Source organism: Trachemys scripta, chromosome 12 (genome assembly GCF_013100865.1).
Source record: "Trachemys scripta elegans isolate TJP31775 chromosome 12, CAS_Tse_1.0, whole genome shotgun sequence".
Lineage (NCBI taxonomy): Eukaryota > Metazoa > Chordata > Testudines > Emydidae > Trachemys > Trachemys scripta.
Window position 1 is genome coordinate 4758985 of NC_048309.1, and position 15175 is coordinate 4774159.

Genomic DNA, 15175 nt, shown 5'->3' on the forward strand with positions numbered 1-15175 from the left:
ACGGGAGGAGGGATGTGCTGACCACCGCTTCCCAGTTCCCACCTGAGCCCAAACATCTACACCGCTATGAGTCCCACAAGCCTGAGTCAGCTAGCATGGGCCAGCCACAGGTGTCCAACTGCAGTGTAGACACACCCCTAGTTTGACCGCCTGTATAACACCGGCCATAGAACTTCCCTGGAACAATTCCTGTGTGAACTAGCACAGAGCTTTCAGAAAAAGATCCAATCTTGATTTAAAAATGGCCAGTGATGGGAAATCCACAAGGATTAATTCCACCCCCCTTTTAAAAATCTACACCTTATTTCCAGTCTGAATCTGTCTGGCTGCAACTTCCAGCCATTGGCTCTTGCTATACCGTTGTCTGCCAGAGTGGAGAGCCCACTCTCAAGTATTTGTTCCCCATGTAGGTGCTTCTAGCCTGACAGTGATCACCCCTTAGCCTTCTCTTTGTAATGCCATCATGAGCCTTGTCAGGGAGGAAGGATGTCAAACAACTTCCATCCTTTTGGGTGCATTCACTCCCCATCAGGTGAGTCCCCGTTCCGGCTCCCGCCGGAGGCCAACGGGTCCTGAACGGATTTCAGCAGGGGCACTGCTCCAGCAATGGCCGAGGTTGTTCTGTTCTGAGCTGTGAATGGAGAACCAGCCCATTTTTTTCTGGCCTGTCAGCACCTTTGCCCCGCAGTGGGGCCAGCCAAGGCTGAATGACGTGAGCGTGTGGACTCGCTTTCCCTCACTGCCTCGACAGGGAAGCCCGCCCCAGTCGGAGCATGGCTACCAAGCAGCCTGGCGTTCCCAAGAGCCCAGGGGCTCGGGAATCGCCTGCCTGGCCTGCCAGCATGCGGGGAGGGGGCCCAGTACCTCTTTGGGCGAGAGGATGGAGATGTAGTCCTCGTAGATCATCCTGGCCTTCTCGTCGATGGTGTGCTTGTTGCACTCGTTTTTGAGTTCCTCACATGCTAACCAAAAGAGCATGTTTTCCTCGCTGTACTCAGTCCGTAAGAATTCCCGGAACACATTCCTGCCCGCTGGGTTCTTCATCAGCTTGTCGAACGACTGGGCCCAGCCCTGCACTTCGTCGGGAGTTGGCTTGAGGCTGGTCAGGCCCCGGCGTCACCAAAACAAAAGGGGAGTCACGAGAAAGAAAGAAAGGGACAGGAGGGAACAAAACAGGATTATTGTGAGCCTGAGCCACGTGCCTGCTCCGAGCCAACCCCCTCTGGTACGCAGCCATGGCGGGCCGAGAGAGGCTCGACAGAGTTTAGAAACTCTCACCCTGTGACCCATCTACCAGCTGCTCCTCGGCACCTGTTAGAAAACCTGCCCACAGCTCTCCCTCCACCTCTCTCTCTTCCCAATGCATCTGGACTATAGAATCTAGGAACCATACTGCAATTGTCGCATTTAATTCTCCAGCTTGATCAGTTCTTCAATCTGCCTAGCATTCTGCGGTTGACTGACACGAGAAGCACTGTGGAAAAGAAAGGGTCTTATAGAGTAAGGCATTCCGGCCAGGTCCTCACACGTATTTAGGCTCCCAACTTCCACTGATTTCAATGATTTTCCTAAATACTTTGTAGGAGCTGGACCTTGATGAGTCTAACACTTTCCTGATAGTGCTATAACGTACTATTAAGAGTAGCTGCACCTTCGAAATGGTCACACCGGGGTTTTTCTGTTTGGTTAATCGGCCATTTGACCGGTCGAGAGGCTGCTCTTGATCTCAACTGAATTTCACAGTTTGAGACGCACCATTTCGCTGCCGGGCAGCAACTTCACAGCATTCCAGCAAGCAGTCAAAAAGGGAACGAAGAACAACCACAACCCCCCCCCTCCCCTTATTTTATCGTTGCCACAAAAGGATTTTGAAGAGAGCACATCTCCTCTCCTGACCCTGAGCGCTGCTCTGTTTGTAAGCTCTGGAGAAAATCAGAGCAGCTTCTGCAGAACGTCAGTTTAGCACCAAAACGGAAAGCTGCATTTCTTGTCGGTTTCCTTTTCGGACTGCAAGATGGACGTCTTTGGAGTGAATCCCCTGTGCGTGTGACTGCCAGCCCAGCACGTTTGAGCTGTAACCACAGCGCCCCTTCTGTTCTACTCCCTATCTCCCTCGACAGCCTTTACAGTAGTGGGCTTAGGAATTTGTTTTGGAGACATGGAAACAATCAAAACCTCAGAGCTCGAGAAAAGAAGCGGTTCTACAATATCACCACGTGTTCCTCCCCACCTTCTAAAGGGCAGCGCGAGAAAGCCACTTGGCAGGAATGTATGTTATAGTTTATTATTACTGTTTCCATTCCATCAGCCCCTCGGGTTCCCCCGTCACAGGCCAGGACCCCACTGTGCTCGGTGCTGTACAAACCCAGGACTGGAGCACACTGAGCGACTACCAGACGCACGTTTAGCAAATTCCTAATTTTAGCTCCCAGATTTCAGTTATTAGTTCAAGTCGTTGGACTATCTCCAGGAGCTCGGGCTGTTCTTCCAGCAGCAGCAAGGCAATGTAGTGAGATGGCAGGATTTAGATTGAATAATGCCTGGCTCTCTCATGCTGCCTGGAGGAAGCTCTGGGGTTTTCATGTAAACTCCACAGCCAAGCATGCTGCGAAGGGATGCCTGCCCCTCTAGACAGGTCTGATTCCTGGCCTTGGGCAGGGGGAGATAGAGAGAAGCCGGCGCCGGCCGACAGCAGGTCCATGCCTCACCCACCCGCTGGGGTTCCCGAGGCAAACGGAGCCTCATTTTGCCAACAGACCGGAGCAGTCCCTCGACTAATTATAAAATCCTTATATGGCAAAGGCTCCTACAGCAGCCGGGCCTGCCACCCCCCTTCAGCCTTGGTATTCCGCGACCTTACGGCCCGAGGTATATTTAGATCACTGCTGGCTACGTTTAGCTGTCAGTTTCAGTGTGGGAAAAACAGGCCTGGAACAGCAGGAGGGTACCAGTGCTGTGAGTGTGCCAATCTAGAGGGGAAGGGCACAGCCAGGGCCTAGGTAAACTGGTACCTTCGCCCTTATAACCTCTCCTCCCATGATAACAAGACTCCTGTCGAATTGGTCTCCTGTAGCAGGGAAAGTATTAGCTAGTGCTTGAAGTGCAGGCCTGGGAACCAGGAGGAATGGGGTCTGATTCCTGCCTCTGCCATCCACTTGGCTTGTGGCCATAGGCAACAATCCCTGACAGGCCACTTAGCCTCTCTCTGTGCCTCAGTTTCTCCTGTTAACGGGGGATGATCACCAGCAGCAGCACAGGTGTGTGTAAAGCACCAAGATCCTCGGGCAGTAAGTGCTAGAAAAGGATTCTTACTTCATCAGGAGGGGCTGGGCAAAGCCCAAGCAGCGAGTGGTGCTGGTGTCTGAGGCTGGGAGGTGGGGCCAGGGAGCAGAACCACGTTGGCCTCGCCAATCATTATTCCTTCCCCCACTTTTTCAATTTTTGTTCATAAACTGCCCCTCTGAGCCGCCCCTCTCAAGCCCTGACACCTGCGCTGCACGCTGCCAGGGAATGGGGGTGCCCCTTGCCATGGGACGGGTCAGTCCATTGCAGCTGGCAGCCTCTTCAGACCGGACTGACTGCACAGCGGCAACAGGAAAGCTTAAAACAAAACAAAACAGAACAATGGGGGGGCAAATAGCCCAGCCAGCGCAAAAGAGACGGCCCACGACACGCAGCAAACATGGGGCGAGGGGCGCACACCAACGGCTGGGGAGGAAATAATACTTTCCACCTGCTGCCCGCGGCACATCCCCCAGCTCGGCATTTAAACACTCCTCGGCACCTTCAAATGGGAATGGATTCGGTCTCATGAGCACCTTCACAAGTTAAGGACATATTACAATGTCCCCCTTTGGGGGAAACCGAGGCACAGAAAGGAGACGCTGTGTGTGACCCAGGAGAAAGTTGCAAGCCACTGGCAGGGCAGGGAACAGAACCCCGGAGTCCTGACTCCCTGTTCCCAGGTCTAGCCGCGATGCAGTGGTGCAGATCAGCATGATGTGTGTGCGTGCCAGTGCGAAGGCAGCGTGTGTGATGCATCAGGGGATGGGGCAGAGTCAGGATCCAACACACTCTGCCGGCCGCCCCGCAGACTGGCTAGACAGCAGAAGGGCCTATCTGGCAGCCCGACCTATAGCGGCAGGCAGCCGCCCACCAGCCCACTAGCCATTCACATAAAGGGTCAGAGTCACTCACCAAGCTTCACAGTTTGGAATGGTCTCCAGTTTGGTGTCTCGAGACGCCCGCCACGCTCGCTCCCGATCTTCGTTCCTAACAAGGAGATGGAAAGGTAGTCAACGGCGCTCAGAGGGAACAGCGCTGCACCTTTCCACAACGGCACTACAGACCCAGCCTGAAGCGAGCAGTGCACCCGGACAGATCCACCCTGTGCATCGGGCGTCTCCTAGGGTCAGGCTGGCCTTTGGAAACGATCCCGAACGCTCACTCTCTGCTGGAGCCCGGTGCAACTGATTGGGTCTCTCGCTGTCTCTGCATCTTTTGCACAGATGCTGCAGCCCTCTGTCAGTTCACATCCTTGTCCGGTCACTACCTGGCTTTGAAGAATACTCAAATCCTCAGGAGCCACCTTGAGTAGCCTGTAAACAGTTTACCGACCAACCACACTTAGCGTTTGCTTGTTGACAAAGCCCAGGGGGAAAAGGCCACTTCATACCAACAATGTGACTCAGCCTCCATTAGTTCAGACTGCTGAATTGCCTCTTGTTTTGTTACACAGGCGGAGCCCCCCAGAGGCAGCAGCTACCTGACCTGTCCCTGTCTGCTTCCTCCCCCAGCTCCCCCAGTGCATCAGAGCCCTATGCTGCCCTCACCTCCGCCTCTACCCTCGACGGGATTTCACGATGGTGTCCCGTGGAGAAAGGCGCGTGCACGTCCCCTGCTCCCACCACTTCCAGCCAGGCCCAGGTGACGGCGGGCAGTCAGACAGTCACAAGGGCTGCAAGAGGTCTCTGTTTTGGGGGAGTTGCAGAGCCATATCGGTCTCTGCTCCCCTCCCCCAATACAGAAACATCAACTGCTGCTGCGTCATCGAATGGGCCAGGTTAATTCCGAACGCCGTTCCCCACTGCTGTGTGAGACAGCTGCTACGGGGCAAAGTCAGCCCCTGCCCCTCTCTCCTGCCAGCTGCCCACGATCACTTTGCTGTCTGCCAGCCATGAGCACGGCAGCTCCACAAACCGAAACACTTCTGGTTGGTTTGGTTTTGTAAAAGGCTAAAACACTTCAGCGCTCTTACTGGGCTCTTCCCTCCCTGCTTCAAAGTCATGCGCCAACAGCCCTGGGCGTCCTGGTGTGTTTTTAACCGAGAAGACCCTTTGAGATGCCTGGTTCCTATTGTTACCAGGGCCCCATTCCGCTAGGCGCTACAGACACACACAGTGAGAGATGGTCCCTGCCCCAGAGAACTTACAGCTTGACCAGATGAGACAGAGGCCCAGAGACCTGCCCTCGTTCACACAGCCCCCGAGCTATCAGACCCCACTGTCTCCCCAACTCTAAAATCCAAGCCTCGGAGATACAGGATAGCGCTGAATTAGTGCCCTCACGGGCGAGAGCAGTATAAATGCTAAGACAGAGACATGCAGTATTGTTGTAGCCGTGTTGGTCCCAGGATATTAGAGAGACAAAGTGGGTGAGGGAATAGCTTTGACTGCAACGAACTCCTGTTGGTGAGACACAAACTTTTGGGCTACCCAGAGCTCTTCTTGACCTGAAGTTCCCTCGCCAACAGATGGAAAATTCAAAGTGGCAATTACTGGAACCAGCCAGTAGAGGGCACTGCTGCCCCAGGCCAAAAACAACAGAGGCAACACGAACCCAGCAGGAACCACTTACAATAATCACGAAAAAATGAATCCATGAGATCTATGAAGTGAGCTCTGAAGTCAGTGGCTCAGGCAAAGGGAACAGTGATGGGATTTCAGATTAAACTAGTTCCCGGAAGCCCCAAGCGTACCGAGAGCGGGGTAACCTCTGACTGCAGCCTTCTATTTCATAAATGCACTGAGATACTCAGATCCCACGGTAATGGGAGAGGGTATATCACCCTAGACAGAGTCAGAGAGAGACGCAAACGCCTGCATCAACGTCTGACAGCTGCAGCACGGAAAGCCAAGCTTGGATTTTATGCTTTCTCAGAACCCCAGATTTTCACTGGAGCGAGCCAAATTGGTCTGAGTGAGAAAGGGGGTACAGTACCATGGGGGCTGTAGGTACTGCCATGCCTTTCGAAGGCCTACTCCCTAGATTTGGTGCTGAGAAGTCCTGGCTGCCCTCCATCAATGGGGGTGGGATAAGCACTCACACCGCGAGCACCCCCAGCTGGCGGAAGTCTGGAGTAGCATCAGCAGCAGCTCAGGTTCTCCTAGCCCTTCGAGCTTGTAGGAAAGACAACAACTTCCATCAGGAAACGACAACAGGACGGACAAAAATCACCTCCTTAGCTGAGCTGGGCGAATGAAACTGGAGCAGAATTGAGTCCGTCTGCCCGGGGATCCTTCGGAATGGCCTCAAACAGGAGGCTGGCTAATAAAAAGGAGCTTCCTCGTGCAGGTTTCATGGTAATGCTTTGCACTTCCAGAGCTCTAAGGACAGCAGCTCACATTGATGAATTAACTCTTAAAACTCCCTGGGAGTTAGTTCAGGCGGATCATCTCCATTTTACAGATGGAGAAACTGAGGCACAAATGTTCTCTGGCTTGCCCTAGATGACATAGGAAGCCGAGCTAGGACAGAAACCTGGACTCCTGACTCCTAGTTCTGCACTTGAACCGCTGCACCCTTTTACTTCTCCATAGGACCATCAGCTTCCCCACAATAAAATGAACACGACCCAGATCTGGATACCTTGGAAGCCCCACCCTGGCAACAGCCAGATGAAGAGAAGCTTAAAGCTACAGCCATGAGATGTACTGATGCAAAGCACTACGCAAGAGCTAGGAGAGTGTAGGTCCTACCGATACCAAGTTCCACTGGCTGGGAATTTGCAGGCCAGGCTTTGCCCCTGAGAGCTGCAAGGGACCTGCTCTATGGAAGCAACTGCCCGTGGAAACCATGCCGCTGACATGGCCAGGAGCACGGCCTCGTTCCCCTGGGAGGTTTTGCTCCAAGGGGTTAGTTTGGGTTTTTTTTGAAAGCCCTCAAGTGAAACCCTTGTCTCCCCTCTCTCGCCAGGAAGGGTGCTGTGCAATCGGAAAGCAGCACGCAGGCAGGCAACTTCCCTTGGGCCTCTTGAATTTCACATGCGTGGAAAACCGCAACAGGAGCAGCACTTCCTGTTTGCGACATTGTCCCTTCTCTGCTCTTACCAGATTAAGACAGAAACTTCTTCCTTTGCAAGGCAAAGGCTGCACAGCAGGGTGGGGCTCAGAAAACAACAAGGGCAACCTCTCACTTCCTCCAGGGCCCCTTTCTAGAAGGGCACCGAGGCGGCGTGAGAGCCAGGCTGGGCTCTGGCAGCTCTGCTATGGGGGTGGCTGTCAGCTGGTTTACTGCCGCCTGCTCTCCTACATACTGCTCAGGCCCGTACTGTCTGCAGCCCGGTGCTCCCGCCCACCCGGGACATTCACAGCTTAGCATGGCAAAGGATCGCTCCCCACTCTGCTTTTAAGTTATTTTGTCCTGGGTTGTTTGTTCGATACATCACAAATGGTTGGTGCTTCAAAGCGCTCGTCCCATCGGAGGAGTTGCCGAGCGCTTTACAGACCTTCATTAATTCTCACAACCCCTCAGCGAGGTAGTTCAGGGCCACGCTTCCTACTTTTGAAATGTAACCACTTCTGGGGTGGAGCTTAGCTGTTGCGTAGGTACCCTGCAGCTGTTTAGGACAGGTGGCGAAGGAAAACGTGCAGGGGAAATTCAAAGCAGCAAAATGTGATCAGCCCAAGTGGACTCTGACCATTAACCCCCTTCCTTTTAGAGACGGTGCCACAGGGTCTCATCCGGAGGATAGCACCCCGCACCTCTACACTACGCAGGGGCGCTGCTTTGGTACTGACTCAGAGGGGAGAGTGCCACCTACTGAGTCACCGATACCATCTCCTGCACTGACTACATGTTCCTTAGAAGTCCCCCATGTGAGCATGGTCACAGCCCAGTCCTGCTTAGCTTGCAAAGTCTGAAAAGGCCACGGCAGAAAGTTTCTGTGGCTGGAGGAAGCATACGCTGTGCTGTTGTTGTTTTCAACTGGGAAGTTTATTGCAAGAAAAAACTATTCGCTGTATGAATCAACAAGGCCAAAAGTGCCAGGGGATAAAGCAAGCGTCTGTGTAGCGAGTTTGGGCTGTCTCAGCATGGTTACCCAGGTGTGTGTGTCTGTGTACACACATGTACACTGGGGGCAGGGATTGAGCAGGGATTTCCAGCAGAAGGTAACAACTGGATAGCAGTAGTCACATTGCCTCTGCCTCCTCACCCAGCATCAGATTCCTCTGCAACCCTGGGGGTGAGGTGTGGGGACAGCTACTCTGCAAAGGGGTCTTTGAGGGTCCACCCACTGTCAGTCTGCCTGGATCAACAGGTCTGGTTTCTGCCTGGAGGAAGCCACACAGACGGGAGAGAGCCGCTGCGATGGATCTGGGGACTCTCCCTTGTGCGGAAGGTGGCTTTGTTGGAGTACTGTGGTTCACTCTCCACCCCTAGGTGTGCAGAGGAGGAACCTGGCACAGTACAGGGACAGCGAGGCCCAGAAGGGAGACAGTACGTGAGATAGCACTTCATGTCTGCCTGTATGGGGAGGAGCTGATACAACCCATCGTAGGTTTTTTTTGTTTTTTTTTTTAATTAATGGAGATATCCTATCTCCTAGAACTGGAAGGGACCTTGAAAGGTCCTCGAGTCCAGCCCCCTGCCTTCCCTAGCAGGACCAAGTACTGATTTTGCCCCAGATCCCTAAGTGGCCCCCTCAAGGATTGAACTCACAACCCTGGGTTTAGCAGGCCAATGCTCAAACCACTGAGCTATCCTTCCCCGCCTTACTCAGCCTCTTGCATACCCAAGACATCCCTAGGCCACAGCAGGCCAGACTCATCTCTGGAATTAGCCGCCAGCTCCGCTGATCTCGCAGCAGCAGCGATTTTGCTCGGATGAGCTGGGCAGTAACAGCGTAGCGTCTGGGTAGCCATCCAAGGTCAGAAGCCATCGGAAGAGAGAACGTCGGCCAAATCACCAGAGACAGAACCTCAAACAGCGCAATGGGATCTAGGAATCCCGGCGGACACGGACAGGAGACATGGTGAGGGGCGAGCTTTCGAAGGAGGCACAGGGGGTAACCGTACAGCCAAGTGCCCATTTGCACACACAAGTTCCCAGGCAACCATTGTGCGGTGGGTATTTGTGGGATCCTCCTTCGTGAGAGAGGCTGGGCTTCCAAAGGTCACAGATGCCCCCCCGCCCATTAATCTCCCTCTCCCCGGTCATACAGTGCACGGAACAAATGTGTCCAGCCCACCGGAATGGTTTCCTGCACCCCACCAGCCTCCTCGGGAGAGGGACCGATTCTGGGCCTGCCGTTCAGCGGGCAAATGCTGTTTGACACTGAAAACTAGGGGCATCTTGCTTGGGCAGGGACACTGTACCACTGAACTGTGCAGGAGCTGCTGCCCAGCTGCTCTTACAGATGTGTTTACATGGTTTTAAGCAGCTCCCTGCACGAAAATGACAGAGATTCTAACCAGGAAGAATCATTATTTCCCCCCTGACCTGGCTAAATAAAATCAAATCACCTGCACTGGGCATCCTAATCCTGAGCAGGTTGTGTGCAGACATGGGAATAACCAGACAACAAGACTGCCCACCTGCTGGGCTCAGAAATCCAGGCCTGGGTCTTTAGTGTGACTGGCACCAGAGAAGCAAATACACCACCTCATGAATCTGTGCTGGTACGAGCCAGGCAGGGGCTCCCTCCCTCTGAATCAGGAGAAGATTGGGGACTATTTTAGGTCCATTTGAAATAGATTATCGGCCCTAGATCTGGGGGACCGAGAGTCTTATCACCTGCATGGGATTTCTGTGCCCCCCTGAAACGGGCACCGGGTTTTGGCCCCAAAGTGTTACTCACACTTCTCCGTGCTGAGCAGTCTGGTAGGGGCAGCACAGTCCGTTGTGGATTTAACAAGTTTCCAAAGAGTGATTAATAGGCCAGGCCTCAAGGATTCCCCGGACCGCAAGTCGCTTTACACGCCGTTCATTTCAGAAAACTCGCCCCTTTCCTCCAATTACTACGTTCAGAATCTCAGGACAAAAATCGACAAATGCCTTGCGTGGAGGAGAGTGAAAACACACGCACGCACAGTGTGCTCCATGGGGCTCAGATCAACCCGCAGCACAAACACTGAGGCCATCTGCTCAAAATGGTGTTTACAGTCAGTTTTTAAACACTGCACCAATTAGCCTTCCACTATAAACCAAGCACAAACACACAAATGTCCTGGATGCTTCAGCCCGGCGGGTGGGGGAGGCCGTTCCCACACATGCCCCACAAGCTTCTAGTGGCAGATTAAGAAAAGGCAGCTCTCCATTTTCGGAGGCCTCGACCAACATCACACCCGGCCGGAAGAGCCTGCAGACATCTCCCCCAAAGGGGTGCTCTGGGCTCAGCGCCGTGGGGCATTGGCAGAGCTGTGCAGAGGAAGTATGCTACCTTGGCTGTATTGTAATGGGCCAGGAGCGCACTGCACAGACGCAGACCACAAGATGGGCCCTGTCTCAGAGATCTTACAATCTAAGCAAAGGACAAAATCACAGACGAAGGGGCCCCCCGTGAACAATACACCTGGCGTTTGAGCAACATGGAGCTGATGGGGGAGATTTTGGAACACGACCCACACGGGGGTCCAACAATGGTGCCAGAATGGTGGCACGGGTGCCACTCTCCCCTCAGGGCCTCGTCCCCGAGACACAGGCAGCAGCGGGTGAGAGGGATGGGGAGGGGGCTTCTTTAGCGCCTCTGGTACTGAGCAGGGCACAGGACGTACCACGAGCAGCTGCAGCAGCAGCACCAGCAGAAGCAGCAGGCATTGGGGCGGTGGTTGCCAGCCGGTTGCACCGTCGTCGGAGAGGTCTCATGCCGGGACATCGAAAGGGGTCTCTCTGTGGACTCAGGTCCCGTGTACTGGAAGGGAAGAGCACGGAGAGGATAAACGAGCCGCAGGGCCTTACGAACCCCTCCCAGCTCAACTCCCCCCCACTTCTTGGAACTCAGATCCCCCCTCTGCTTCACGCTGGTTGCCAGCAGCACCGCGGAGCTCAGACACCCTCTGGACAGAATGACGAACCTTTAGGTAACAACCAGGCACCTGGGCTAGAGAGGAAAACGCCTCTTACTCCAGAGGGGGGGGGGCGAGGGCGTGGGCTCTTTCTGCCTCCAGAATGCAAAGCACAGACAGGAATCTGGCTGCACAGAATGCCACGCCTTGGGCGGTAGTTCCTGCATTTGTCCTGCTATCTGCTCAATGGCTCACTGGGATTTCTTTAAGGCTCTCCCCTGGCCAGCCAGTCCAAGGATTTTCCTTTACGATGGTTATTTCATCTCCGGTCCCCCAACAGGTCAGATCTCCAGCTCACCTGCTTCCCAGCTTCATACACAGTCGGCATGGGCAGCTTGTATGTTCCCTGCTGGCCCACCTCTGCTCGCCTGTCCTCCCAGGTGCCGGTGACTGTCGACACGCCCCCCTAGGGCCTTTGCAGCCTACTGGATAGAGCCTATGAGAACAGAGAAGCATTCCTTAAGCTAAATCCACCTGCAGGCCAAAACAGGGACCCCCCTCTCCCGTAGGCTGGGGACATTTAGGCAGGAAAGAGCCACTGAGAAGGGAGGTGCTCCAAGTTAGCAAGGGCTCGTCTCCAGCACTGGAGCCAACGGCGCACTCCTGACAGCGGTAGAGGGGCAAGAAAATAAAGGACGCAAGGAAGGAAATAAAATGTGAGAGGGAAAGTGCTGCTCCTTTAGGAGCGTCTGTCCAAGCAGCCCCTTCTGCAGTGCTCATTGCTAATGCTTCACTACGCCCTGTGCTCTGCTCCCCAGCTCAGTGCGCCATCGCAGCATTAGACAAGCCTGCCCACACTAGGTTCTGCCAGTGATTCATGTGCTCCGGTGGGAGCCATACAGTAGATGAGGCCCTGGGGTCGTCCAGCCCTGCCCTGCCTTCTCGACAGCTCCCACTGGCCGTAATTTTTCGTTCGATTCCTCTAGCATAGATACAGCCTTAGAGAACTGGATAAGGCAAGAGCCGAGCGTCTGCCTGTATGAACTACTGTGGCCCGGCCTGTTACAGGCCCCTTGGTAATGATCCAGGAGGAACATGGATTTGATTAACAGCGACACACCCTGTCCTGGGCTGCCCAAACCTGGGGAGGTTCTAACCCCTCCTCAGCCAGAGGGACAAGTGAGGGTAGGAATGGCCAATGCGGATGGATGGGTAGGAGTTACCCTGGAAAGTGTCTTGTCCTGCTATGGACAGGATGGAGAGAAACAGAGCTGAAGACACCTGTGCCCTACAATTACCCAGAACCACGGGCAGGTGGAGAGTGCTATGGGAAGACCAGCTTTGCAGTTGAACCAGTTTGCACCTCTGCTCACATGGGAAGAGACCGGGTACGGTTCAAGATCCCCCAGCGCCATCTTCATAGTAGAGAGTTGAGTTTTACTAGGGGAGTGCGGGGCCCGGGACATAGGCGCTGGGTTTCTAATCTGCTGGGGGGGTGCTCACCCCTGGCCCCGCCCTCGCTCCACCCCTTCCCCCAGACCCCACCCCCACCCCGCCTCTTCCCCACCCAGTTCCACCCCCTCCCCGAGCATGCGGCGCGGTAGCCGCTGGAAGGGAGGGGGAGGCGCTGATTGGTGGGGTGCGCTGGCAGGTAGGAGGCGCTGGGGAGAAGGGGAAGTTCTGGTAGGGGGGCTCCTCCTTGCCCACTCTGTTTGCCAGTGGCTCACCTCCTCACCCCGCTCGTCTGCCCGCCTCACCTCTCAGCCCGCGAGGCCCGAGGTAGTCGCCCCGATTCGCTGTACCCAAGGGACAGCTCTGGCCTCTGGTACCCCAAATGCCTGCACAGCATTTCACAAAGCAGGGAGGCAGGCCCTGGTGCACAGTCACCTCACTAAGTGAAACACAGCCCCTAGGACATGCTCAGAAATACCTCCCACAAAGTGTTGACCTTCCTGGCCCTGGCTTTGTTGAGAGAAGGATTTCTGGCTGGGAGATCTCTGACTTCCACCTGGAAGGCAGATCAAACAAATCCCCCAAACATCACATTAAACCCTTCCTTATCTATGAGGCCTCTTGTTTGGAGGCGAGAGCCTCACGCAGGGGAAACAGGCATGTTATACCAAATATTATGATCGAAGGCTCTGCTTGGAATTCTGTTGTGCAATCCCACGCTCTCCGCAGCCACGGAATTTACTGCCTCCCCGGGCGAGCTCCACCGTGACATTAAGACACAGCTGCATCTACCTCCCTCCTGGGAAGCCCTGTACGTGTAAGGGGAGTCGATAGACTCAGGAGTCAGAGGCAAGTCCAGTGATGCAGGACAGGACTGCGCTGGAGAGGCCGAGGGAGAGTTAGATGGTGCCATCTGAGCACAGGGAGATGGGAAAGGAAGTTTTCTTACAAAGCAGAGCTCAACAGTTTTCATTTGCTAAGAGGAGCGAGTCGGCAGAACAGGTACAGAGAAGCCTTTCGAACTGCTGCTCTAAAGGCCGGAGGGGCTCGAAGACACAATGCACTCATGCGGTGAGGGAGGCAAACACACCTCCTCTTCCACCGTAGCCGCGGCAGAATCACAGCAGAAAGAACCGTGCCAGACAGCAAAGTGGTTCATTGAACTGGGCTACGCAAACCAGAGGGCCCACCCAAGCCCCCGGCATGGCAAAGAACTCTCAGCCCGTCTGGAAGACATTTCACTGACAGGAGGAAAGGACGCCCCTGGCAGAAGACAATTACCAGGCCATGACACACAGTTCTAGACGGATGGCGACGGAGGCGTGTTTATACTACTCAGCCACTCCTCAAGATGCTGCCCACCCACTTACCAAACCTTGCGAGCGTCGGTACTTTTATACCCCCACTGATCCCCTCACAATCTCTGACATACGTATTTATCCTCAAAACACCCCTGGGAGGTAGACGGTGCTGTTATCCCCATTTTACTGCTGGAGTGGATGGAGCAGCTCACACCAGACCTAGGTAACGGTGCGATAAGCAGCTGCGTTGCATCCCCAAGAGGCCTGAGTTCTGCAGGTATCCATCCAATCCTCCCTCTTTAAAATCTACCAGAGACCCCATCGGAGAGGCGGGGAGAAGCCACAATGCACTGACAGCACCCAACTTCATGAGCACGCAATAACTGACTGGGATGGCAAACTGTTTGGGGCGGGGAGTGTCTCTTTACTGAGTGTTTGTACAATGCCCAGCACCATGGGGCCATGATGGGGGTCTCTAAGCGCTAATGCAATACAAATCGTAAACAAGAACCATGCCTGCATAAGGTTAGCCCCTCGATGAAGAGAACAGCCGGGTCAAAGGGAGCTGAAGCAAGACTGAAGTGGATCCAGCCATGACATCAACCTCTCCCCTCCATTTATCAAAGTAACTCCAAGTACAGCTTCAGCGTGGCAGGGAACTATGCTCTGTCTTCTCAGATGCGAATCTAGCCTCAATGATTCACGCACTGAGCATCTCCTTTCTGGAGTCAATGTATCTCAGGCTGATGATGGGGCAATGGAAACTTCAGTTTGGGAAGAATTTTGCAGCCCACTTCTTTAGCAGGAAAAGCCACAGAGAACACACTTTCCATAAAAAGCAACAGAGGGTCCTGTGGCACCTTTAAGACTAACAGAAGTATTGGGAGCATGAGCTTTCGTGGGTAAGAACCTCACTTCTTCAGATGCAGGAAGCCACAGGACCCTCTGTTGCTTTTTACAGATTCAGACTAACACGGCTACCCCTCTGATATTTGAGTAGTATGTTATTCTTTGACCCTTCCTGCTAATATCATTGTGACTCTCTGGCACAATAACAGGCTGGCAGAATCTGGTTGAAAGGGACCTCCTGGGTGAGTTACTTCCCGGTGCTTGAGTTTCTTCATCGGTTAAAATAGACACCATCATATGTAAAGCACTTTGAAATCCCCAGATAAAAAGCACAATATAGTTATGATT

At 54.0% G+C, this 15175-nt stretch overlaps 1 protein-coding gene across 1 annotated transcript in view; it reads right to left on the reverse strand.

Annotated features, from left to right (window-relative positions):
- RGS19 (regulator of G protein signaling 19) overlaps positions 1–15175 on the reverse strand; it is a 31022-nt gene that overhangs the window by 3215 nt on the left and 12632 nt on the right. The window contains exons 3-6 of the mRNA XM_034786662.1: positions 11584–11721; positions 10995–11131; positions 4198–4272; positions 865–1099 (exon numbers count right to left, since the gene is read on the reverse strand). Coding sequence (XP_034642553.1) covers positions 865–1099; positions 4198–4272; positions 10995–11131; positions 11584–11613 — 477 coding nt within the window. The 5' untranslated portion in view covers positions 11614–11721. The remainder of the gene's footprint in view (positions 1–864; positions 1100–4197; positions 4273–10994; positions 11132–11583; positions 11722–15175) is intronic.